This window comes from Dermacentor silvarum, chromosome 6 (genome assembly GCF_013339745.2).
Source record: "Dermacentor silvarum isolate Dsil-2018 chromosome 6, BIME_Dsil_1.4, whole genome shotgun sequence".
In the NCBI taxonomy this organism is placed as follows: domain Eukaryota; kingdom Metazoa; phylum Arthropoda; class Arachnida; order Ixodida; family Ixodidae; genus Dermacentor; species Dermacentor silvarum.
Genome location: NC_051159.1, coordinates 73897905 through 73924024, shown reverse-complemented (window position 1 = coordinate 73924024; position 26120 = coordinate 73897905). Strand labels below are relative to the sequence as shown.

Genomic DNA, 26120 nt, shown 5'->3' with positions numbered 1-26120 from the left:
AACTGCGCTTTCCATCTGCGGCTAGCGCGCTTGCCAGCGGCTGCAACGAAGACGACGAGCGCGGCTCCGCTAGCGCTGCTGCCGGCGTTCGCGTTTTCCTCCTCAGCGCGGCGTTGGATGTGGCGCCTATCAAGGTAAGCGTCTGCTGTCCCGGCCGGCTTTATTGACGGCCAGCGAAGATGACACTGCACTGCGCCTTCCGTGATGCCCTTTCTGACAGCATAGCAAGCGCTCATATGTGCTCTCGGAGCGAAATGTAGCAGACGGGGAGATTCCAATGTGCGCAGATCGTGTGGAGGACGCGTTGGCACTTCTCGTCTGGGTTAAAATAACGCGGCGCTTCCCTTTCCGCCTCCGTTGCTGCGGCACAGGGAAATGCCGGTAGTGCCTGTCGCCCCCTCGCCGATTCTCAGGAAACCGCTCAAACCCTGCGAGGCGTATACGCCCAACGTGCGCAGCGTTTTGATTTCCCTACGTCACGACTTGTTTCGTTGCCGCTGCAGCTGCGATCCGCTATTCACTTGCTGCGGTTCTCGCCGTAAAAATGATTTATTCACGGCGTTCAGTGCTCCAAAGCAACACTGGCGGTATGACAGATGCCGAAGTGTGAGGGCTCCGGATTAATTTCGACCTCGTGGGATTCTTGAACGTGCACGCAATCCTAAGTCCACGAGCGTTTTATAGCGAAGCTGGTCATCGTCGTCATCATTTATTGGGGCCTTGAAGGCTATGCTCGTGAGGCATTACATAAGGGGGGAGGGGGGGGATGTTGTACACAAAATATAACAAGTATAAGTGGGTAAACAAAACAAATGAAAAAGCACACATACAACTATAGTGAAAATAAAGAGGAAGCGTGCATGATAATGTAGCAATTTATACATCGAACGAAACAAATAATAAAACACACAGGTAACTACAATGAAAGTAAGAAGGAAACGTAGATGAAAATGTAGTAATTTATAGATCAAGTTAACGCCTCAGGTTTTCTTTAAATTTTACAAGATCACGCTCAACGACAATAGGACTGGGAAGCTGATTCCATTCTTGAATCGCGGCAGGCAAGAAAGATTGCATAAATGCGTTAGTTGATCCATGTAGACATTGGATACTCATGCACTTGAATAGACGGGATGACGTGCGTACAGGTGGAACTAGAAGTGAATCGCGCAGGTCAGGGACATTGTATTAAAATTTGTGGAATAGGCACAAGCGAGAGAGTTTACGTCTAAGGGCTAGAGGGGCTGATACCGAGAGATGACTTAATATTATTAATGCTGGGGTCAAAATCGTAAACCGAACTAATAAAACGTACTGCGTGATTCTGGATGGATTCTATGGTATTCGTTGAGTAATTCTGATAAGGGGACCAAACTACGGATGCGTACTCAAGTTTGGTGCGAGTGGGAGTCTCGTATGCTAGTTTACGAATCGATGACGGAGACGAGGAAAGCGATCTTCTAATGAAACCCGGTGTTTTTGACGTGTCAACGGTGAGTTGAGTGATGTTCTTATCCAACAGCTCCTAGACAGCACGAGGCCTGTTCACTCCGATCCATGACGTCATGCTACCTGGCCCGAAATTTCCATTGCCAAGGCTGGCGTGACGAAAGCGGTGGCGTCAAAATCACTGTTTCTTACTCGGGAGCATTTTCTTTAGACTCTATGGCAGTCGGGCCAGGTAACATGACGTAATGGATCGGAGTGAACATGCCTCGTGCTATCTATCTAGGTGGTGTTGGCTTATCCCACGTTAGTTTGCTGCTGATTAGGACTCCGAAGTACTTATAGCCTCTAGTTGGTCGGGATTTTTCGTGGCGTGCTCACCCACATACCGGCAGCTGGAATAGGGCTTTGGCCTTAAGTTTCCACGTGATAGAATTATGTATTCTCGTATATTCGTATTACAATTCCGAAGCTATCACGTCTGCAGCTTGTGTATAAGTCGTACTTTACACATTTTCTCGCGCAGTGTATTTTGAAACAATAATTTAGTTCAATAAGGCGTTTGGCGGGCGGCCTAGAAGAATCAGGATGGATGCTGCACTTCCGCACACGTGCGTGCGCGTGTGACGTAAGCCGCTTGTGATGGGGGGGATTGTGTAACGGTCGTCTAACGTCAGTAGGAGTGGTGGTACTTTTCTAACGTCGTTTGTATTCCAACGTCCGCACCAGCTTCGCTGTACGTCTACTTTCACAGAGTGTAATGACAGAGTAGCTCAGGGGCTACCGTGGTAGGCGCGACCTGCTGATAGCTAGGTCGCGGGTTTCACTCCAGGCCCTGGCTAACGCAAATGCTGACGGTATGCGAGAAGGCTAGCGGACCATGCTTTGGGTGCACGTTAAATAATTCCGTGTGGTCAAAATTGATCTGGAGTCTTCCACTGGGCTGTTTCATAGTGCCTCTGTTGCTTTGTACGTTAAATCCCAAGATTAATGAATCAATCGGTCGACTGATCAAAATATATGGAAATCAATTGAATGTTGGCTAGCAGTCAACTACGATGCGCCGAGATATCAGATGAAGCCGTCTGCAGCCTCGCCAGCTGAATGAAACGGGAAAGCGCCGAGTTCCTTACATCATCATCATCATCATCATCATCATCATCATCAGCCTCTATTTATGTTCACTGAAGGACGAAGGCCTCTACCTGCTATCACCAATTACCCCTGTCTTGCGCTAGCTCATTCCAACTTGGGCCCGCAAACTTCCTAACTTCATCACCCCACCTTATTTTCTGCCGTCCCCGACTGCGCTTCTCTTCTCTTGGCACCCGTTCTGTAACTGTAATGGTCCACCGGTTGTATCATAACTGCGTAATTATACTAGCGCACAATTTTATTGTAACCATGGAGCGAAACGCTCAGGGGCGGAGTTTATGCACCTATACTACGGCGCCGAGTATTCTGGCAGCGTTTGACCAACTCAGTTGTCTTTCGCTTTCTTGGGACAGGTATTCAATCAGAGTAGCTTCCGTGTGCGACGGTATCGCACTAAATTAACACTCAGTGGTGTATTTTGTCGTTTGTTACTGATTTAAATAAGATGTTTATGTATATCTAACCCAGCTGAAACTAAAACTGATGGGAATGTAGGGCTGTTTACATGAGCGCTCTCACTGGTGTACTTTGCCACCGCATAGTCTTCCCGTCAATTCAAGCAGAAAATGATCTGCAAGTATGAAATACATCGCCCACCTGAAATAAGACGCGCCCACTGCACGTCAATGAGTCCCGTCATTATGAATGCACCGATTCTGGCTGGAACATCAAACTAGCATTGGTATCGATCGCAGCAAAAGCGAGTAGAGTAGAGTAAAGTAGAGGTTTGAGCGCTTGGCTTGAAGAGACGGTTAAACGTAAGATTAAATTTTTCACCACGAATTTTTTTTAACTTGTATGAGAATTGTTGAAAATTGTTGCGAACGGATGGGCTCCTTCAACCCAATTCCCTAGCTCATAAGTGTTTTCCCTGGTAGAAAAATAAAAGTGACCTGAGAGAGGCGACGAGAGAAACAGGAATCCACTGCGGGATATCTTTGTGCGCGAAATTGTTACAGCAAAAGGGCATCTCATGGCAGGAAGGAATGGCAACGCTTTTAAGAGCATAACGCGTCCACCCAAGCGCGTTGCAAATTTCTTTCGTTACTACAGTAGCACCAGTTTTTATTTGGTCTTTATTCTGAAAAAAAAAAGGTTATTATTCACGGCATGTTTTTCGGTGTAAATGGGCTTTGTGGCCTGGAAAAAGCTCGCCTGCCCTGTTTAGAGTGTCCTGCGATTTTACGAGGAAACTGAGCTGGGTACTTATGGAAACTGTTTTACATTATCAACGTGACATCTCTTGGCACAAGACAAGACAAGCTTCCGCTCACGTGACGCTTCACAATGCATGCCGGGAGTGCGCGGCGAGAAAGCCTATGCGAACTTGATCTTTGGAACGCAACGAAGGGGATCGGATGCCATCGGCGTCAACGTTGTTCGGCGGGGTAAATGTTCAACGTGGTGCTGTACAGAGCGCCTCAGATGTTGCCCTGGTCTCAGCAAACATAACAGAGCTGATATCGCATTTCTAATGCTACAATACGTCACAACGTGTAGTCTTTCCCAAAAATATGGTGCTGATTTGGCGTGTGACAAAAACTGAGATCCGGATGTGTAGTATACCTACACATCCGAATCTACACGACCAACTTTTGCTTCTTTACGGAACCTTCAAAGAGCGCGTGTGTCATCGAAAAAAAAAAACTATTTTTTTTTCGAGAATAATACCTCTGTGAAACCTCAGTCACACAATCAGCAACTAGCCCAATTCTTTACAAGAGAATCGGCGATGATCACTTTTGTGGTCTGGGACGTTCCTCGTTTAATAACCCTGGTATACAGGGTGCTTCAGCGAACACTTTCAAGTATTTTTGAAAGTTGCCTGTGGCAGGTCTACTCTATGAGCGGATCTACTCGAAGAGGCGGTCATTACTGGCACAAGAAATTGAAATACATCATCAACTAATTAACAAAAATTCGCTAATTACGTTTTAACTATAATTACCTTCTCGCACATATTGCACTTTACAATTATAGCGGGTGAGACTGCAAGGCATAGGCACCTGGAAAAAAATTGTGTGGATAACACCATCAAACTTGCAGTAAAAACGCACTGTCGCTCCACTTAACAAAACGTCGATTTCTGCATTGAAGCACAAAAGTTACTGGAACGCCAATGCATTTCTCCACCAAGTTCGGCAATCAATATCTCGAAACTGGTGTCATCCTGAGAATTCGTTCCAAGTGGATCCGCCTTCTGAACTTCCCGGCCAGAATTTGTGAATTGAAATATGTTCCATAAGATAAGTTAAAAACTTAATTAGCGGATTTTTGTTAATTATTCGATTATCCATTTAGTTGCATGTTGTTGTTGTTTTTTTTTTTTTTGCAAGTAATGTCCGACTCTTCGAATGGGCTAGCTCATGGACCAGAATTCTGCTATCTGCCACAGGCAATTTTGAAAAATGGTTGAAAGTGTTCGCCGGAACACCCGGTCTACTACTCATTTATAACAATTTTAGCCAAGGAGAAATTCCCTTGCACTTGGCCTTTGATGTGCTGTGCATAGGCGTGTGTTATTTTGGCGTTGGCGCTGTTGCTAAATGTGAATTTCCGGAGCGGCCAAGGGCATGTCTGCATGGTGACATTATTGTTGGGCAGTTAAGTTTATTCATTTATTAATTTCATATTTATTTATATACTTCAGACCCGCTACCAGGGCAGACAAAGGAAGGAAACATTGACGATTTGGATGGATGTTACAGAGAGATTTAGGCCCCCTTTATCTAGGTGCACGTTAAGGAACACCAGGTCATGAAAACAATCCGGAACCCCCCACTACGGCGTGCCTCGGCATTTAAATAAATTATTTTTACTTTCCTTTAGTAGTATCTGTGGCATGGGATAATATTCTGCGAGCTTGAAACCTTGAATTCGTGACTGAAGGGACTATCGGACTGGTCCTGTTCATGGATGACTGCTTGTCCCGATTGATGTTTTTGTTGCATGAATTTCGACCAAACTGAACATCTTCCCCGAAACACACGCGCAGCGCTTGTGCTTAGAAAACAGGGGCAAATGAGATTAATGTAACGACGCATACAACCAACAGTGAGCGCATTTCTCGCTGTGTATTACTGCAGGGCAAATTCTAATTGAATCGGGACTAATCTGGCGGTCAGTGCGCTCGGCACTGAGGCAGTAGATGCATGTGCTTACATGAATGCACCGAAAACAAACCTACAAACAAATCAACTGACTGTTAACGTACTACTTTTGTTTTGCTCGTGCACTTCGAGCCGCTTATCTGAGTTCGGTCTGAGCTCGACCAAGAGTCCTGTCGCGAGATTACAGAAGTGCAGCGTAATATCTTCGCGTGACATCAAGTGTCCCTAATTATACTCGGAAGTTTATATATATCCACGTAAACGACAGGCGCCTGTATACGCGTTCATGCAATTCGCTTAAAGTGGCCTGTATTAAGGACAACGTAGCCGCAGTGCTTTTTTATATGATTGCGTCACGCGCATTTAAGCACGCTGAATAAAGATGTCAGCAGAGTTCGTAGTTCAATAAGGCCGAGCGGCGCGTGAAATCAGGCGGCACCGGGCTTCGTGAAGCGGAGAAATTGCTGCAAGGGTTGCAATAAAGATAACGCCGAACCAAAGACGTTTGCTTCTTTGGCTGGTGTTATCTAAGGGAACGCTTAAAGTGAGCAGATTATCGATGAGCCGAGGGGGAGGGAAAAGTGTTGGCACGCTCAGTTGTCTTAAGACGCGCCGCTTTGCACATCGAGCCTCCGACTTGTCAACGCCGGTGTTAAAGGCTTGCACAGATTCTGCGCCCTCTCTTGGACAACCTCCGTTTTCGTACGTGGTAATACTGCTTGCATCCGTGGCGTCAGTTCGAAGTCGTAGGGCCGACACACGTTAACGTTGCGCACAGAATTGTTCAGCCCTAGAAGTTTATTTCGCACGGCCCGCAGTTTGTCCAGACACCCATCGCAGTATTTAGCGAGAATAATAAAAGCCGCCGCAGTCGCTCAACTGGTGGAGCACCACATGTGTAATGCGAAAGACGTGAGTTTGGTTCTCAAGGGCGGCAAGTTGCTTTGTCGTCCGCTTTCGTTCCCCTTACGTTATTTCTAATTTCGACTTAATAAACCCTTAATTTCCACTGTGCCTCCTTTTGCATCATTGTTTGTAGGCTTCATGTGGTTGTAATCACATTTCAACTTCTTGTTTTGCAGATGATGCATCGGTCCTCCCTGAGGCGCTTCATGCGCCATGTCCGCTTCTACTCCTCCAAGGCGGCGGAGGTCGGTGGTGGAGAGCGTAGCTACAAGCTGCTCGTTGTCGGTGGTGGATCGGGCGGCATCGCCACGGCTGCAAAGTTTGCATCCAAGCTGGGCAAGGGAAAAGTCGGCGTGCTCGAGCCCCACGATGTAAGAGTCCACGTGTCCACGATCGTTGGTCATTGAAACCTGTGGCCACGGAGCACTTTTTTTCTAGTTCGTGAACGATCTCGAACAACGCGCGTATTTCAGTACTGTGATTATGGGACAGCTCTAGAAGCAAGACAAACCTACCAAAAGTACAGTACACCGAGTTCCAGAAGCAAGCGACTAGTATATTATTCTGCCATCCTGCCGCCAAATCCTGCAGACGACACAGCAATGCGTATACCTTTCCACTTGTTAAGGCTGGATTTTTTTGGAAAGGTGTGATGCAGTAGAAAATTTCATACTACCGATCCAAATCAAGAAATAGCAAACAATGCTAATGAGACATGAACACTAGGTCGGCGATCATTTCCATGCTTTTCTGTGGATCATGTTGGCTCATTAATTAACCATTTATTTATGTCCTTTAACGCCGATGCTAAAAACATTAACGTAAATTTGCCTTTAGCCGCGCACATTATTTTCTTCAGGCAGGTAAATGACATTTGTACGAGTAGACAACGTCTTATGGTCAATTTAGTTTTCTTATCAGTCACTTGCATGCTCCTAAGCATGTGCTCACGCACTAGGCGCACGAGAGAGAGAGAGGAAGAGAACAAACGTTTAATAATCTGAATCAGTGAGAGAGTTTTCTTCACCCAACGTGGGTGGCCCTTCAGTCCAGGTAGCCATTGGCATTTGCTGCTTACCTGTCCAGGTTCACCAAGTTGCGCTTGTCCTCAAAGTCCGGGGCCACGAACATGGCCTCTCACGATTCTTGGCGGTCTTCTGTTTTTTTTTGTCTTTAGTTCTTGATTGAGCTTCTTGATTGTTCTATTCTGTAAGGTTAGGACACCCCATCACCATGTGACGAAGTGTGACTATGCGTTATAATGCCGTCTACATAGAAGTTTGTTTGGAGACGCCGCAGAGCAACTGTCTCTTCCCTGGTGAGATTGGGGTTCGTTAAGGGTTATGCCCTTCTGTCAAATTTGTAATGCTGCAGAATATCCGTATGTTTCTTGCGAATATCCTCGGACCTCGTCGCCTTTCGGAACCACTCTGACAGGAAAGCCCGGCTTGTATGATGTCGGACTGCGCCGTGTTTCGCCTCGTTTGCCGAACGAAATAAACATATATGTTGTTCTCTGTTGTATGTTCTCTCAAGATGCACTGCTACCAGCCCCTGTGGACGCTGGTCGGCGGCGGAATCAAGCAGCTGTCCAGCTCCTTCAAGCCAATGGCCGATGTAATGCCCAGCCAGGCCGACTGGATACAGGACGCTGCCGAGACCTTTGCGCCGGAGGAGAACACCGTGGTCACCAAGCACGGGCTCAAGGTACAGGGTTTGATAGGCTCACATACATAGGTAAACTGCGCACTCTTTATTCGTTTACCCGACGGGCCCAAGCTGTGATCAGGGGGGCTATTCGGTACTCTGAGCAGTTTACCTGTGGCAGATAGCCCAATTCTAGTTAATGAGCCGGTCTACTCGAAGCGGCGGACATTACTTGCACAAAAAATTGAAATGCATAATCGACTACTTAATAAAAATTTACTAAACAACTTTTTAACTAATTATCTGATGGCCCATATTGTAATCTACAAATTGTAGCCGTGGAGTTCGCAAGACGGATCCACTTGAAACGAATTCTCGGGAGGACACCCGTTTCGGGATATTAATTCCTGAACTTTGCAGTGAAATGCATTGGCGTTCCAGTTAATTTTGTGCTTCAAAGCATAAATCGACGTTTCTTTAAGAAACTAACTGGAACGCCAATGCATTTCTTCGCAAAGTTCGGGAATTAATATCTCGAAAGCGGTGTCATCCGGGGAATTCGTTCCAAGTAGATCCGCCTTGCGAACTCTACGGCTATAATTTGTAGATTACAATATGGGCCATCAGGTAATTAGTTAAAAATTATTTAGTGAACTTTTATTAATTGTCGACTATGCATTTCAATTTTTTGCGCAAGTAATGTCCGCCGCTTCGAGTAGACCAGCTCATTAACTAGAATTGGGCTATCTGCCACAGGCAACCTTAAATAAATTTTGAAAGTGTTCGCTGAAACACCCTGTATATATATATATATATATATATATATATAAAGTAGTTATGGAATAGGCAGACGTTCGCACCTCAAAATGACTTTTTCATTTGTGCATAAGTTCCTTACTGTCGCAATGTCTCCCCGGAGTTTGTTCCCGTTATCTCCCGTTACTACGGGCGAGGCCGAGAAGGGAATGAAAGGATGCGTTAGGTTGTGCCAAAATAGGTTCTGAGAAAAGTTAAGATATATGTGTGGATCGTACTATGACGAAGTATTGTTCACTGTCTTTTATTGCGATATCAATGATACAGACGCTCGAGGCGCATGCGCGGCACGCGCGCGATGGCTTAGCGCGAGTGCCTCCAGCAACGCGGAGTGATTTTGGCTGCGATGACGGCGAATCGAACTTCACCCACCGTTAACGCTACGCTCGATCGCCTCTGTGGCGGAGCCAAGGACACTTTCTGCACCTTCCGCTGCAGGTACAAGCGTTGTGCGCACCCACACTATAGACGCGCTAGCGTTCTCGCTGAGCATCTGTGTCACTGGTCTGAGCGGAACGGCAGTAAATGTGAAGAGTTGTCGAATACGGTCACTGGGCTCTGACTGCCGACAACGGTTTTTCGTCGGCCTCATCTCGTACACCATTGAGTTGCGATGGGGGTGAGGTTGGTGATGATGATGATGATTTAATGGCATTCCCTTTGAAACGGGGTGGAGACAAATAGTTGCCTAGCCTGCTTGATTTATTCAGGTATGCTATACATCTCCCTAATGCGTCCCCGTCAAATAATCGGAGTCCTTAATTCGCGAAGCCTTGGAGAGCAGTTGATTAATGACGAACGAGCCGGTCACCAATCCACTGCTGCGTAATATTCCTGCAAACGTAATGTTACAGTAACTCAAACGAGTATCGCATGCCGATTTCCGGATCTTAACACATAGCCGTTGAGGGCGTCGATTTCTTTCACATTTTAACACCTTACTTGCCCTTATGGTGTGACACAATGGTTGGCAAGAGTTCCTCGGTATGCAATGCGCGGCCGCAGTTACGGTGTTCATCTTGCGAGAACAGTCAAAGGAACTGAGGGGCTCAATTCATCAATCTTTATTTACGTTTTCAGCGCTTTTTCTACATTTAAATGACAACAAAGTTAGTTTTCCTTGCGCTTTACTTGGCTTCGTCATTTGTTAGCTCCAATTATGTGCAATGTGTTGTTTTTCACAGTATGCCTTGTTAATCGCGCGAAATTTTAAACTCTGTCATGGCTGTTAGTTTGATGCGATAGGGCTTCTCATCTTACAATTTCTTGTGCTGAAATTAACTGTATGCTAGATTTTCTTTTTTTTTTTCATTCGTTGAATTGGCGGTGTCGGCTGCTCTAAACACCTAAGTGATGTAGTCAAAAGAGTAGGGTGTTTTTTTAATGTGCATTTTCCAGCTTTTCTCTGTTCCTTCTCTAATTTATAGGGAAATAAACTTCAAACTTCTGAAAGTTCGACCACAAGCTTTCTCGTTCAGAACGCGAATAACCACATTAACCGAACACGCTCAGAAAACGAATGAGCAGTTTAGCCGAACGCGCTCAGAAAGCGGATGACCACATTAGCCTATAAAGCACAGGTGCTTTGCCGGTTCATAGCTCTTACGTCTTTCTTCTTTCTTTTCTTTTAGATCAAGTACGACTTCCTCGTGGTAGCGATGGGAATCCAGGTGCGGTTTGACTTGGTAAGAGCGCTACTTCTACGAGCTTTCTTTTACTGCGATAGCAATTATATGGACACTCAAAGAGGATTTCTGCCGTCGGCGTCGCCGTCGCTGTTGCCGTGAGGTTCCGTATGACGTCAACGGTGATGAAATCGTCGCCGCGCGCCGGACGCTGTATGTGCGAGTGAAAGGGCGCGAGGGACGGGCGCTTTCACGGGGAGCGAACGTACGGCGGAGAAGAAACGCGCGTTCGGCGCCGTGCTTCCTGAAGGGTTGCAGAATTAAGCGTCTCTTTCCTCCTTTACAATCACCATATATAGAGAGCAAACGCGACTTCTTCCGTCGCGCGAAAGGCCGTGGGGGGACGGGAGGGAGGGAGGGAGGGAGGGAGGGGAGGCGACGTGTAGCTGCCGCACCAAATGCGTATTTATATAAAAACGTTGGGAGGCGAGAAGAGGGTAAAGACTTCCGACGCTGCTTGACAAGTTTCTCCTTCTGATTTCGACGAAAACATCCAAGCCGCCCCCAGAGGCCCCGGCAACAGTCACCAACACTGCACGCGAGCAAAACGCCGACGGCGTCGACAACAGTTCTGCGCGCTGCTGTTGTTGCTGCATGTCCAAGTTTACACAGCTGATTTATTAGAACATAAAGGATAGGTCATGAGATTAATATCATGACGTGCCTGTCATGTAGGTCATGAAACAACCGCCTACATCTTGGTGCTCTCATGGTCGTTTGGTTAACTTGGAATGTACCAAAATTGGCATAGTATGACAATAGTGTATGACAAACCGAAATGGTAGGTGATAACATAAATGTCATGACATGCGTGTCATGTAGGTCATGACAATGACCCAGCGAAAAAAGATCAACACACAAAAGCAACTGGAATGGATTCGGACGTGGGCACTAAGTGATGGAAACACTAAAGAATGATGGTAGAAGTCATAGACATGAGCATGACTTAGCAAAAATGACCATGACTCAGCGAAAAAAAGATTAGCACTCAAAAGCCACTGAAATGGGTTCTGACGTGGGTGCTAAGTTAAGGAAACACTAAAGGATGACGGTAGAAGTCGTATCCTTGACCATGACTCAGCAAAAATGACAATTACTCAGCAAAAAAAGATTAACACTCAGAAATCAATGGAATGGGTTCAGATTTGGTACTAAGTGAAGGAAACGCTAAAGATTGGTGGTCGAAGTTAGAGCACTGCACGTGCTCGGGCTTACCCGAAAGCCCGGGCCGGGCCGGGTAGAACAGTTTTTTCACGGGCTCGGGCCGGACTCGGGCACCACGTGTGCTTTTTGACCCGGGCCCGGGCCGGGCTCGGGTTTTTTGACACGGGCTCGAGCCGGGCTCGGGCTTTCTGGTGGTGTGCATGTAACGTGCAGCGAGTATATTCTCGGGCGTCTCAACTATGAAAAACATTATTTTTCGGTCTCGGGCCGGGTTCGGGCCGGTTTCGAGTCGGGCTCGGGCCGGGCTCGGGCCTAAGGTAAAGGGGTGGCGGGCCCGGCCGGGCGGGTAACGTAGATTATTTCCGGGCCCGGGCCGGGCCCGGGTCTCGCCATAAAAGTTTTGATCGGGCTCGGGCGGGCCACCCAACGTAAAAACGGCCCGGGCTGAAAAAATGCAGTGCTCTAGTCGAAGTCATCGACATGAGCATGACATACTCTCTTGGGCGTAGCTAAAGGGATTTCTGAGGACTGATGACATGAATGCGTGTCATGTATGTCATGAAACAACCGCCTACGTCTTGGTGCTCTCATGTTCATTTCGTTACCTTGGTAGGCTCCCCGCACATTGCTTCGCAACACATCGATTCCTACAGGGCGGGGAATCTGCCGGCTTTTTATTTATTTATTTCAGTACCTTCAGGGCGTGTAGGGCGTTACAGAAGGTAGTGGTAACAATAAATACAAAAAATTAACAACGTAAATATCATGTAACATATTCGAGCGTATATTTAAAGCCGCTGGGATCCGTGACAGATACAATGGAGGTGGGCAAGTGGTTCCAATCACTACAAGTTTGAGGAACGAAAGAACGAAAGTGTTGGCTAGTGTGACAACGAGGAACAAACACTTTATGAGTATGATCGATACGAGATGATATGAAGGAAGAATGAAAGTAATTCTTGCTTAAGACGAGGGTCCCACACAACACAGTCATATTCTAGGATTGGTCGAACCCAAGTAATATATGCCATACGTTTTAAATTCGCATGTGAACGTCGCAGGTTTCTCTTGAATGAAATTCAAAGTTTTACCAGCTTTGCCTATGATAATTTCTACCTGAGGTTTCCACGAGCATTCAGACGACAGTAGCACACCTAGGTACTTAAACGTACTGCCTTGCTTCACTATTACATTGTTCTGATCTACATTGGGGATATGTTCACTTACCAGCTCGAGTAACATGCTCTTAAAATTGACCCGCATATCATGCACATTACGCTCCTCAGATAAGCACTCGAAAACAGCAAAAAAAAATTACGAAGTTTTTTTTTTTTAGAAATTGCATCATAGTCACCCTTCTCATAAAAGTAGACCCTTCTACTCGTAGATAACTTCGCACGGTTTTTTTTTTCGGATACCGGCAACAACAGCAAGATAGTCACTAATTCCCGGAATGATGGTCAAATTTCTTACGAAATTTGGCAAGTTACAAAACAGTAAGTCTAACACAGCGTCATTGCGAGTAGGATTGGTAACGTACTGCGTCAGACCAAACATGTCCACGATATTTTTCATCGCAAGATTCATGCGCCCGCTAGAACTTATACACGTATCACTGCACCAAGATAACCCAGGTAGATTAAAATCACCCCCAAGAAGCATCTTCTGAGCTGACGCCTCGGAGATAATTTCATATAATGTTTGCACTGTGCTTCGCGAGCGATAAACCACTCCAACAGTGAACGCGAAATTATCAGATAGGGCTGTCTTGCGCCATACGGACTCCAGTGCATTGCACTCGTAATCAATTGCTGAAGACTGTAATGATGAATGAACAAGCAAAAAGACACCTCCACCTGCAATGGGCCTATCTTTGCGATAGACGACGTAGGTTTCTGCAAACACCTCACTATAAAGTAGTTCATGGCAGACAAGGTCAAAAGCTTTAGAAAAGGCTAAGAATGCACAATCAATATAAAATCCCATGTCTAGGGCTACTAAGAGTTCATTAGTAAATGAAATTAATTGCGTTTCACAGCTGTATGTTTTCCTGAAACCATGCTGACGAGATGTGAAAAAATAATTAGCTTCAAGAAAGTTAACCAGGTAAGAGTAAATGACATGTTCAACAATCTTATAAGGGACTCTAGTCAATGATATTGGTCTATAACTTAGCGCAGAATGAATGTCACGAGATTTAAACAATGGTACCACCTTGCTCACTTTCCAATCAGAAGGCAACACAGCAGAATTCAAAGTCTCAGCGAAAAAATCGCACAAAACATGGAGTAAGCAACCGTACTTCCGTTTACACTGTCGACGCCACAAGATGACGAAACCTTTAAATTGTTAATAAGGCTAACGACACCATCGTAATCAATTACTACAGGAACCATTGTAGGAAAGTTCGCGTCACAAAACTCCAGCAGGTACTCAACACACTCATCTAAAAATGCTTTTTTAAATACTTCGTTGAATATGTAACAACATTGCGAATGAGAAACAGTAACGCCACTGTCATCAGTTATTGACAAAATGTTTTCGCGTGCACCCCTAACAACACTCCAGAACTTTTTGGGGTCCTCTTTCAACAAAGTAGGCAGAGTAGATCCAAAGAAAGTGTGCTTTGCGTCCTTGTTAGGGTGTGTTAGGATTGGGCCCGGGGTTTATTTCGACGTCACCACCTAATATTAAAAGCCTAAGTACCTGTACACATTCACAGGCAATGCAGAAAAGCACACTTGGGCATGCAATAAGCAGCAAAGTGACATCGCTTGTGCGTTTTCAGTATAATGAGGGATGGGGACCAACCTGCGTCAGAACAACAAACACTTGACACGTCCGCATGCTGGCCGCCTTTCCATGCCCACTGGCGAAGCGCGTCGAGAGCTGCAGATTTAAATGGCGGCAGAAGCTTGATGTTGCTGGTGATGGGCCTTGGGAAACAAATGCTGTTGGGTACGGAACCAGGGAGCCTCCTGGCGGATGTGCAGGGCAGCACTGGTTGTCGGAAGAATTGGCAGAAAAGCGCAAGCATGGCAGGCCAGGTGGCGATGCTTGAGACGCACCGGTGAGCGATGACGTCGAACAGGAGTATGTAGATAGCATCTGCGTCAGAAGAACAAACATTTGACACGTCCGCATGCTGGCCGCCTCTCCATACCCACTCTATATGTCCACTGCAGGACTAAGGCCTCCCCCAGCAATCTTCAATTACCCCTGTCAGGCAGAATAATCACACAGTCATTTCTTCTCTGCTGCTTCACACCATAACTAAACAGCGCTTAAGCAGGCCCACGGACAGTCGCAGCAGTTTGCAATTTGCCTGCAAACTAGAAATTCATTGACATTTGTCTCCTACGCCCCGGTTGAAGCGGAGTTTCAATGATTAAGGTTCTTGCATGACTCGTAATATACTGATCTGCAATACTTACAAAACAATGAATCAGCACCATGCGCAATAATCTCATGTCAGATAACTACCCGGTCCTGACGATGACCTCGAAGCAGCCAGGGTTTGCTTTCATCGCACAAATTTATTAGTGCATGCTGGCCTAACAACAAATACGTTGTTGCGGGGACATGAACATTTAAACAGCGTAAACGGATACTTTACTGCCATTTTCTACGCATAAAAAGCATGTGCCTTTTTTAGCATAAAAACGCATGTGCCCATATTTTATGCATAACGAGTTCATTAGCACGACAAGAATTCAATTGTGGCTCGCACGTGTTTTGCAGTGAAGACAGTTAAGTAGTGCCTACCGGTGAGATTGGTTGTGGACTTCAACATTTTTTTTTTTTTTTTGCCTCAAATAGGTTTTACTCGAATTAAAATTTCCAGATCACAATCTGAAGGACTGGTGCAAATATGAGCTATCTCACGTATTTTTACCTGGAGGGCCTTTCCAAAATTTTCAAAGAACACAATTTTGCTTTTTTATTGAGACAATAAACGCAGAAAATTCAAAATGTGTTCACCTATGACGTCACGTGAAATAACCACGCCAGTAGAATTTTCTAAAACAAGATTTGTCATTGTACCTGGTTTCACACTTGAGTTTGGAAGTTTACCTCTAACCAACATTTGCTTCTTGTGAAAAACGTCAAATATTGCTTACGTCACGAAATAATTTTCTTTCGTGAAAAATACTTTGTTGAAACCTCATTCACACAATAGCCAACTAGCCCAATTATTTCAAGAGAATCAGCGATGGTCGCTTTTAGAGTCTGGGACGTTTCGCGTGGAATGACCCTGCTGTGATTGTACACTATTCTTTTCAAGGATCGTGGTAAGCTGCCAGTTCTGGCTTGGTAATGCTGGAACCTCTTTTATGGGAATAGTGACGCTTATATGCTACGTAAGTATGTCAGACCGCATTGCATACTGTGAATTTCGCGGCTCAAGTAAATCGCGGAATAGGTCAATAGAGTCATTCGTGGCTTTTAAACTGCATCCAGAGAGACGGTGTATTGAATTCTATTTATCCGCATTACGGAACCAGGCGGGATAGCTTGACTACTACTTGCACGTGCCGTATTTTACACGTCGTTCGTTCTAGCCTGGCTATGGCTTTCTCTCAGTCTTATTCTTTTTCCTTGATCGAGTTTATTTGGTGGTTTTGTATTGCGCCCTCCTTATTCGGTTAGGCTTTTTGCTTCTTTTCGCTGACGTCGCAAAGATCGATGGCCTGATGGAAGCCTTGGAGACGCCTTACGTGTGTTCCAACTACTCGTACAACACGGTCACCAAGACGCACCGGGTGATGCAGGCGCTCAAGGAAGGCAACGCCATCTTCACTTACCCGGCCACGCCCATCAAGTGTCCCGGCGCAGCGCAGAAAATAATGTACCTCACCGATGCATACCTCCGAAAGGTGCGTACGCGCCATCTATTTGTACTCAATTTCTTTGCCCGCGCGATTCCCTCACCGTTCCGACAGTGGTTACTTTGCGCGCAGAATCCCTGCACAGCGAAATAAATCGTCCCCGATAAGAGCGCCACAGAGCTCTGCGTATAGGCCGCAGAGCGAAAGCTTAACAGACGTATCCAGGGTCAACTGTGCGTTCGTGGCATGAAGCACTGCACTGTGCCCTTGGGCCGCTGCAGAGGTAAAGTGAGATGAAAAGAGCTTTACACATCTTGGCCTTGTTTTGCGGCCACACATTAAAAGATGACTCCTGTTCAACACACAACGCAGCCAAAACGCATTAACATAGCAGCAGTGTAGCGCTAATCAAGCACAGCACGTTTTCGTAAAAATGGGGAGAGTTTTACTGTGTAATAATTATTAGAGCAATTCAGGGTGCCATGCGGTGCCAGCAGATGTTTTCCTTTTCAACTGCGATGGCTCGCGAAAACTGCGTTTAAATGTCAGCCACGGAGTCGAGATTTCTGTATAATTTTTGCTCACGTTAAGGACACTCAGGTGTCGTTGTTAGTTTTCGTCACCTTACTACGACATTCCTGGAAGTCTATTTGTACCTTCGAGAAGTTTCGGTTAACTACTAAATTAATCTCTGTTTTCCTGTTGACTGCTCAGGTAGGGCGGCGCGATAAGGTGGACATCATCTTCAATTCATCCTTGGGTGTGATCTTCGCTGTGCAAAAGTACGCCGACGCCCTCTGGGATGTAGTAAAGGGACGTGGAATCACCGTTAACCTGAAGCACGAGTTGGTCCAGGTGCGGCCGGCCAAGAGGGAGGCTGTCTTCCGCTTGCTTAACAGCACAGCTGATCCGAAGGAGACCGTCACGTTCAAGGTGAGTACATTCAGCCCACCCGACAGAAAAAAAAGGCTGCATTGTAGCTGCATAGCTGCATGGGAAACATTTACTTACTTTGTGTGTCATGACCGCGTAGTCCACTATATGCCAAGTGGTACACTTCCCCGCGATAGAAAAGTATGCGAGATAATGTGCTGCAGGGGAACTAAACGCCTGCCGTAATCAATGTGCAATAAAGACGTAGTACACTGGGTTGATAAAGAAGGGTTTCACTCTCCCGTCGGTAGACCGTGCCACCGCGCTTTACGCTGAGAAAATTACATTTTTAGATCGTTAACGCCAGATAAGTTCATATTTAAGCTCTTCTCGCCTGTTGTTGCGATTTAGCGACATACCGAATCTGAGCTCATAAATCCAAACGGAACGGAGCGAAAGAAATCCCCATTTCCACACCGTGTGTGGTCATCCAGCACGAACACGCCAGCGTGCCGCCATCTCCGACTCAGAAAACGTTTTGGGCATGGTGCTTCCAACGAGGGTGAACGCATCAAGAAACTCGTGTGGCTGCATCAATTCAGGTGCATACATTGAAGTCTCCATCTCTTCAATACCGACTGTCGTACAGACGGCCACAGGATGTGATACGGTTCACCAGCCAAGTTTTAGTTTGTTCAGTAGGAAAACATGCGAATACAAAGGCATTGCCTTGTGCTAGATGCCCCGCTGCAGTTTTCTTTAAACCAGTCTACAAATCCCAGGCGGGCCAGCAATCATGTGAGAGTAACTTGGTTGTTCTAACCTCGCATACAAGTATTTCTAACTGCAATACGAATGTTTTTCTTCAAGCAAAATCATTCGGGCGATAAGGGGTTTATCTAGATGAACCAGACAAACGCGGTGTTCCAACAACCAATAAAAAGAAAGAACACTACCGCATTCAGCTACGAGAAATTTGAGCGCGAACAAGCAGCAGTTTCTCTGCAAGAGCACCCCTTTATCAATGGAGCACTTCGTGAAAAACTGTAGGGCATCGAGACACGATGGCGCGGTTTCACTTCCGTCCGTTTCGATGTAAGCAACAGGCGAAGTGCACTTTCTAAACAGACGTGGCACTGCGATACGTGTAGCGAAGTGCCTAGTTAGCATACCTGCCGACTCTCGCGAATTTTTTGTAATGTTTACGAATTTGGGCTTGCTTTACGATTTCACAATTGTTGCCTCAAGTTTTCCGAAAAAGTACTTTTTTTTTTAGAAAATGCTCGCACGTCGGTCCCCGTACGTTCAGATTTAAGTCTTCTGATGGCGAAAGGATGCAGAAGGGATACTTCCTTCGAGCAAACTTATACAAATTCTTGAAGCAGGGGAAATAGGCAACAGTTATGACAACGAAAAGGTCACCATGATCTAGAACTAGTTCGCTGCTAGTCCAAGTTTGTTCCAAGTTTTTTTGCTGCTCCGTGTGCTGAGTCTAAAGTTAAATCCACTTTACTAAATAAAGTACGTATGTATGACTGGAAAAGTCTCAGGGAAGCTTTTAAAAAAAAGTCATGCTATCTCCCCCGCCAAGCTTCCTGCGGAATTTCCCGAATTGTAAAGTTCACAGGTTGGCAAGTGTGCTAATTAGCAAAACCAAAGATGCAGGCAGGGAAAGTAGACTAAATGCCCCACTCTATCTACCGTTTTCGCTGTGGATGGAACAGCCTCATCGAGAAACGATGACGACGATGATGATGTGCGAGTATCATTTGAATTGGGGCGGTAGCACCAAGCTAGTGCTTTAATACTTCCAGGGGCGTTTAAATTTTCTAATATTTTTTCTACACTAAGTTACGTTATTCACAGTTGAAAGGCCGCTTTATTGCGCGTTATCCCTCTCTTAAGCCATGATGATGATGATCGATGATTTCTAATCGCGTCCTCTATGAAACGGACTGACGACAAATGGTCACCTTGCCTGCTTTAGCTAATCATATTTGACTACATATATTGCAGTCAAGCATTTTAATTGTCTCTATTTTGTATTCTTTCTCTTCGTTAAAACAGCTATTTCTATACCGTAAAGTTACTTATGCCAGTAACGACCCCAGCTCCAGCTCTTCTCTGCATTGTTTTTTCACCAATACTCTAAAGTATCTTGCTTATTTTCACAGCTGACCAGTTAACGCTCCCGTCAGCTTTGAATACCAGCGCTTCTTGAAGGTGGACGTTCTCTGCGGTCCTGGGAGGGTAAAATACCTTGGCATTTCATTACGATGTGCTGAGCCGTCTCCGGACTTTTGCCGTAGCAGACACATGCATCATCCTGCGGTGAATATTTTTTCCTGGATGTTTTTGTCACCAGGCAATCAGATCGGGTCTCAAATAGCAAGGCACCGCACTTTGTGTTGTTGTACAAGATTTCTCTCTAAACTTGTTGTCTGCTGTCTTTGTAAATTTTCATGGACATTTTTGTTTCCATGCTTTGCATCCAATTTACCGTTTTTGTTTCGCTTTCTTTCTTTTTCATGACTCCGGGCTGTCTATCTGCACTTGTTTGCCAACTTTCTTGCCAAACACAGAATAGAGAATAGCAGCCCGTCGGCTGAAGAGGACACCGAGGTTTAATAACGCTTATCGGTGAATCCTAATGGGGAAAAATTTCTTGCGAAAACGGATTTCACTTCGGCGCATCTGAATACACGTCGTGAGCGCTCGTTCACCAAAATTTCGCCCAGATATTGCTGTGCAGTGCCGGTGACGGGTAGTGACCACTTCAGTCCAGAGGCGGCGCTACCATCCACTTTCTTGAGTCGAGGTAGACGGTTGATTGGAGAAACATTCTGGAAGACTCGGGTAAAGTTCCTTCCTTTTTACCTTCGGGCTCATCTGAACGCTCACGTGTCCTCACGTCGCAACCCTCATATCCGCTTGGAATATATACGTGGCCATAAAGGAACAGAAGGCAATGAGCACACTCATTCGACCCCTGCGTTCACGACATACCGAACAACCCTCTTTGATGACCATAATTCTATTTCCCTAAAGCTTTCTGACCTGAACACTACAAGCAACACCCCGCGAGTTCCGTGTGCTTCTCCCGCTCACCTTACACCTTTTTTCACAAGCCCACGCAACAATCATCCGACAATCTTAGACCTTCAATCCCAGTTTCAGCACTCTGAGCGCCGACCAGGCCACTCCATTTGCCATTCTCCGTGGGCAAGATCCTAGCTCGCTTCAAACATACTGAGAATGTCCCTGAACTCTCGCTTCACCCCACATTATCACGTCCGGCAAATCCCCCTTGTGATCCCCTACACCTTTGCGAGCTCGGCGGCAAGCTTTGCGAGTACAATATCCCTTACATCTTTCATCAAGTCGAATGTTGCTCCAGCTTCTCCTGCCGCTTTTTCCCTGGACATACCTTGCAAACATAACAACATCACCAAGTTCCACAAATGGAACTTCTGTATCCCGTTCATTCCTGTGTGCAATCACGGTTATGTTGCCACACTGGGTATCGTACAGTTCAGGATAGAATTCCTCTGCAGCCTTTACTATATCATCGAAATTGCTGATGATATTGCCCTGCTAATTTTTCCCCCCATACATCTTATTCTTTCCGATGCCAAGTCTTTATGCTGATCTCAAGGTACCATGCATCATTCTTTACTGCTCCCTCAATCTTACTTATTTTTTAATTCAGAATATTACTTGCTTTCTTGTTTATCAGCTTTGACAATTCTGCAAATTCGACCTTATCTCTAGAATAGGACAATTTTATGCTCTGATGTTTTATTATTATTGTTGTTGTTGTTGTTGTTGTTGTTGTTGTTGTTGTTGTTGTTGTTGTTGTTGTTGTTGTTGTTGTTGTTGTTGTTGTTGTTGTTGTTGTTGTTGTTGTTTCTTGTTGTTGTTGTTGTTGTTGTTTTCTTTGTTGCTTCGTGGAGCTTGCCTGTTTGCTGTCTTGGCGCCTTACCTCAAACGTCACTAATGCCCTCTTAAGTATTCTAGTTCAGGCTTCATTTATCACTTCTCAGCTAACTTCGTTCCTGTCTCAAAACCTCATATTTGTTCGCAAACACAAATCTTAATTCGTCCGCTTTTACTTTGACTGCTTCTAGGTCGGCCTGTTCTTTCGTGGCTAATTTTGTTCTTCCCTCTTCAAATTCAGAGAAATTCGATGAAAGTATTTATCGGCAGAATTTTTTCTAAAATTTATGCAGGCACGTCACTTGATAGTGATGCGTACTTATTCGTCCTTCACCAAAATTAACGGCAGAACTGGAGCATCCGTGTACCGTCAACCTTTGTCTTAGTAACACTTGACAACAAAAGCTGGCATTCTCTCCCTACCTCCACCAACGTGCAGTACAACATGCTTCACGTGGTGCCCCCGATGAAGCCGTCAGCGGTGATCAATACGGGCCCTTCGTTCGCCGATGCTGCCGGGTACCTGGACGTGGACGGCGAGACGCTGCAGCACAAGCGCTACCCCAACGTCTTTGGCATCGGTGACTGCACCAACGTGCCCACGTCCAAGACAGCAGCCGCCGTTGGTCAGTCTAACTCCATCAAGTCGCACTTGATTGCTGAAGCGCTCGTACATTTGCTTACTTGTGGGCTTTAATTTAGCCACCGACTGGGATTACGTGCTACTTTGTTCGCGGTCGATTTCAGTGAAATGATGATCAAGCAAGTGGATTCCATAGGTGCGTTATACAGCCAGAATGCTTATCCTGTTTAATAAACTGTAGCAAGCTATGTGTAGAGCTGCGTGGCTTGATTACAGATGCGTATTGTTTACAGCGCGAAATCCGACGTAAACACCAGCGCTGATGCAGGATAAGCGCTGATTGCAGTTAACGTATTAAACTAACCCCAAATGCATTTTATTAAGTATTGGATTAAGATGCCGGCTGAAAAGGCCGCTGGAGATTCCGGCATCGTATCCGTAATCATAGGACAGCACCAATTGGTTAACATTCTCTTTATTTGATGGTTTTGGCATTGATCTGCTTAGTCGGCACAGAGTCAACGGTAAATCTTAAAAGAGCAGGTACGCTTCGCGGCCTTCGCTGCGTTCAAAGCTCCTCGTGGATTTGCTCAAGTGGTACAACGAACCTGGGCTGCACTTTAGCTTACTAAAACAAGAAATTAATAAGTAGCATAACTTACATGTTCGATTGTCCCGCTGCGAAGAGATACTGCAAATGAGCAATATTTCTCCTGTTGTTATGCGACATTTGAATGTGTAGGGCATGGGGCAAGTAATTTATTACATAAAGTAACGTTATTTGGAAAGGCCTCTTCATCCAAAGCAACTTCTTGTTGGTCTCAGAAGCAAACTTTCTGTTTATATATGAAGGTCCATTTTCGCTCCAGACAGCGTCCGCTTATGGGTAGCTTCTTTCAGCACATTTGTAGTGTTTCTACGTTAGGAAGATGGAAAAAAGATTATCTTTAACCCTGCAATATTTTATTTCACAATCCGAAGCCGCATTCATATAATTGTGCTACGTAAAAGTCACTTCACTAGCCACTTCCTTCTGAGAGCCCACACTTAAAAAATATTCTCATTCTGCGGTGCGTGTGCGTTGTCACCGGTTGCCGGTGCCGTTGTCCATTCGTCCTACGCGGCGCAAATGGAAAGCAGGCACTCGTAAGGCATGCGGTGGTTCTCACGCTCGGTGCTGCAGGTGGGTGTCCGCTTACTGTCTGTGTTTGGGAAACGTGAGCACGTTCTCTGATTTCTTAGAAGGCCGGACCTTGTGGAAGCAGCGCTTCGCTCGTAGAGCGACACGAAGCCGCTATATAAAACAAAAGTATATAAATAACAGTAAGGCAAAAATTGTTCGTTCTTTATTGAACTGCTTTACTCGGACTTCGGGCTCGACAATATCACAAAAGATTTCAGTAGTGCTCAGAGGAGCAGTGTGCAAGGGATGTCCTCACGCTGGAGCCAACGTTTCAACAAGGGTACTTGTAGTTCCAGGCGACCTGGTATACGTCAACGTTTCGACAACGTGTCGAAACGTTGGGTCTACTCTTGTCTGCTTTGTCGCCCTCTTTCTGTGAATCTGTCTTGGTTGAATAATTAGACCGACGAGAGAAGGTTCTTAATGCAGGGCACATAACAAAAAGCACTGAGCTAATGCTGATGCAATCGATCTCGCAGCTCTGCTATCGAATAACGTGTAGCGTAAGTGAGGCCTCTGATTCAAGGTCACAAACTTACGTGCTCAGAAATGCATGCACTGAGGGTGTGTATTTTATCGAAAATGTGCAAGAGTCAAATGTGCAAGAGCCGCAAGGCAGCCGCAATGCCATTACTGTCATGTTACTGCTGGCGTACGGGTGCGCGAGGTATTTGAGGACATAATGACGACTTCAGGAACTGCAGAAATCGGAAACCGTAGAAGCTTGCAGAAAACACATTCGGAATATTTTCTTATCATGTCTTCACTTTTGCTGCCCATCCTAATTTTCCACGGCATGCTTGAAAGAAACGTACGAGATGTCTATTGTGCACTGCATCGGGGAGGCTTTGCTGCGAAGCAGGCGTGCGAGCAGGAGAAGAACGTTCTCAGTTCTCGGTTGAATAGACTAATCAGGGGCGTCTGGGGACAGGCGCAACTAACAATACGCATATCTTTTTTTTTTTTTTTTAGCTGGAATTGGTTATGTTCACGTTGCAGCAAATGTCCGTTATCAGGTTGTTTTCAGGTCGCGTGTCACAGGAATATTGTCAGAAAACATTTAGATCAAAATAGATAAATGAGGTTCACGCTGGAACCATGAGGAGCATTTTTCATCGTTGCCAGAGAAATCTGGCATGGTCTAAATTTCAGTTGTGTGCTGGGAAGAATAATGCAAACTAATCAGCGACATTCAAACACAATATACGCGGGGTAAGCGGTAACCTCTCGCTGAGTAATGCTGTTTGGTACTGATTGTGTCGTTCGGTGATGTACATTGCAGTAAAACTCGTTTCGAAGTTCGTGCTTTTGTTGTTTTTCTTCTGTGACCGTTGTCGCTATTCACACTAATTGACAGCAGTGCGGGAGAGTTATTAAAGAATATCAACTAGAGTAAGACAGATCATAGTGATGTAAGGGTTGTCCAAAAATGATGTAGCCACTTCTAATACGACAGCAGAAGTTTCTCATAATCCAGAGTTCGCATTTGTTTAGCACCTTCCTTTACATTCATGGTACATCGCTCCCTTTAAATGTAAATTTGCTCAAAAATGATCTCGCCTACACCACGGTGGAAACATCAAATGGACATTTATCAGCAACTTGAAAGACAAAATGCCCCGTCTGCGAGTACAGTAGTTGTTGCAGACACTACATCCTAAATAAAGAAATAAAGAGAGGTGTCTAAAATACTGTTGTTTTTTAATGTGGTAGCATTAGCAGTGTCAAAGTAATAAAAATTACTCCATCTCCCGCTAAAGGGAACCATGTGTGGATGCGAAGCAGCGGGGAGATGGTTAGCTTGAGCGGGAGATGGTTTCGCGGCTGCGGCCCGAGCGCTCATCGCGGCGCCGCACAGGAGAGAGAATGAGGTGAGCGCTCTCCGTCATGTTCATACCTCGGAACTACAGTGGCGCCCCCAGCGGAGTATGCAGCTTGAGCGGGAGATGGTTTCGCGGCCGAGCGCTCATCGCGGCGCTGCGCAGGAGAGAGAGTGAGGCGCGCGCGCTCCGTCATTTTCTCCGTCACCGTGGCGCCCCCAGGGGAGTATGCAGCTGTCGCACCACCTCTTGAGCGCGCCGCTCCGGATTCCAAGAGGTGAGAAAGGGGGAGCGGAGAGGAGAGAGGGGACGCGCATGCTCTGTGGGGGTGTGGGACGCGGGCGCCGCTCCGTACAGGATTCCTAGAGGAGAGAAAGGGGGTAGCGTAGGAGAGGAGAGAGAGGGGAGGGGAAGCGCATGCGCTGTGGGGGTGTGGGACGCGGGAACGACGGACAGAGCCACCGGCAAGAAATGCTTCGCGTTTAAAAAAGCCCGAGCCCTCCCACCCTATGAAGAGGGAATTTGCTATGTTGGCGATTTATCTATATTGGGGATTTGCTATGTTGAATTTGGCTACAACATGGTAAATCGACCCCTTCGCTACGTACCCGGGAAAGAGGCTTCAATGCCGGCTCCGAGTAGCACCAACGGGTATTTTTTACCACCTAGACGACGGCTATACAGTGCTCGGCTCTGAAGGAACTGACTCGGCGTCCACGGGCGACGGCCTTCCTAGCGCGTTCCTCACGCTTTTGTACGACGTTCACAGACAATAGTCATTCTCCTATCACACCCCACTCCTCTGTTGGCCTACTTTTTTCGTAGACATGCGGGAGCCCGGAGAGAGCCCGCGGCAGAGGCGGCCGAGGCCGGCAGGGCTGCGCGCTTGCGCTGCAGTCGGAGAGTGGGTAGTAAGTGGTTCGTGAGGAAAGGGAAAGGTTGACGCTATCTTCTGCAGCCCTTGAGG

At 46.1% G+C, this 26120-nt stretch overlaps 1 protein-coding gene across 5 annotated transcripts in view; it reads left to right on the top strand.

Moving 5' to 3' along the window:
• LOC119455590 (sulfide:quinone oxidoreductase, mitochondrial-like) overlaps positions 1-26120 on the top strand; it is a 39898-nt gene continuing 13778 nt past the window's right edge. The window contains exons 1-7 of one of the 5 annotated variants that reach the window (XM_037716995.2): positions 1-134; positions 6794-6988; positions 8154-8324; positions 10712-10765; positions 16612-16806; positions 17473-17691; positions 22007-22193. In XM_037716995.2, the coding sequence (XP_037572923.1) occupies positions 6794-6988; positions 8154-8324; positions 10712-10765; positions 16612-16806; positions 17473-17691; positions 22007-22193 (1021 nt within the window). In that variant the 5' untranslated portion in view covers positions 1-134. Of the gene's footprint in view, positions 135-3334; positions 3360-6321; positions 6414-6508; positions 6624-6793; positions 6989-8153; positions 8325-10711; positions 10766-16611; positions 16811-17472; positions 17692-22006; positions 22194-26120 lie in introns of those variants that run through there. The other 4 variants (XM_049668886.1, XM_037716996.2, XM_049668885.1 and 1 more) reach the window with 4 other exon arrangements.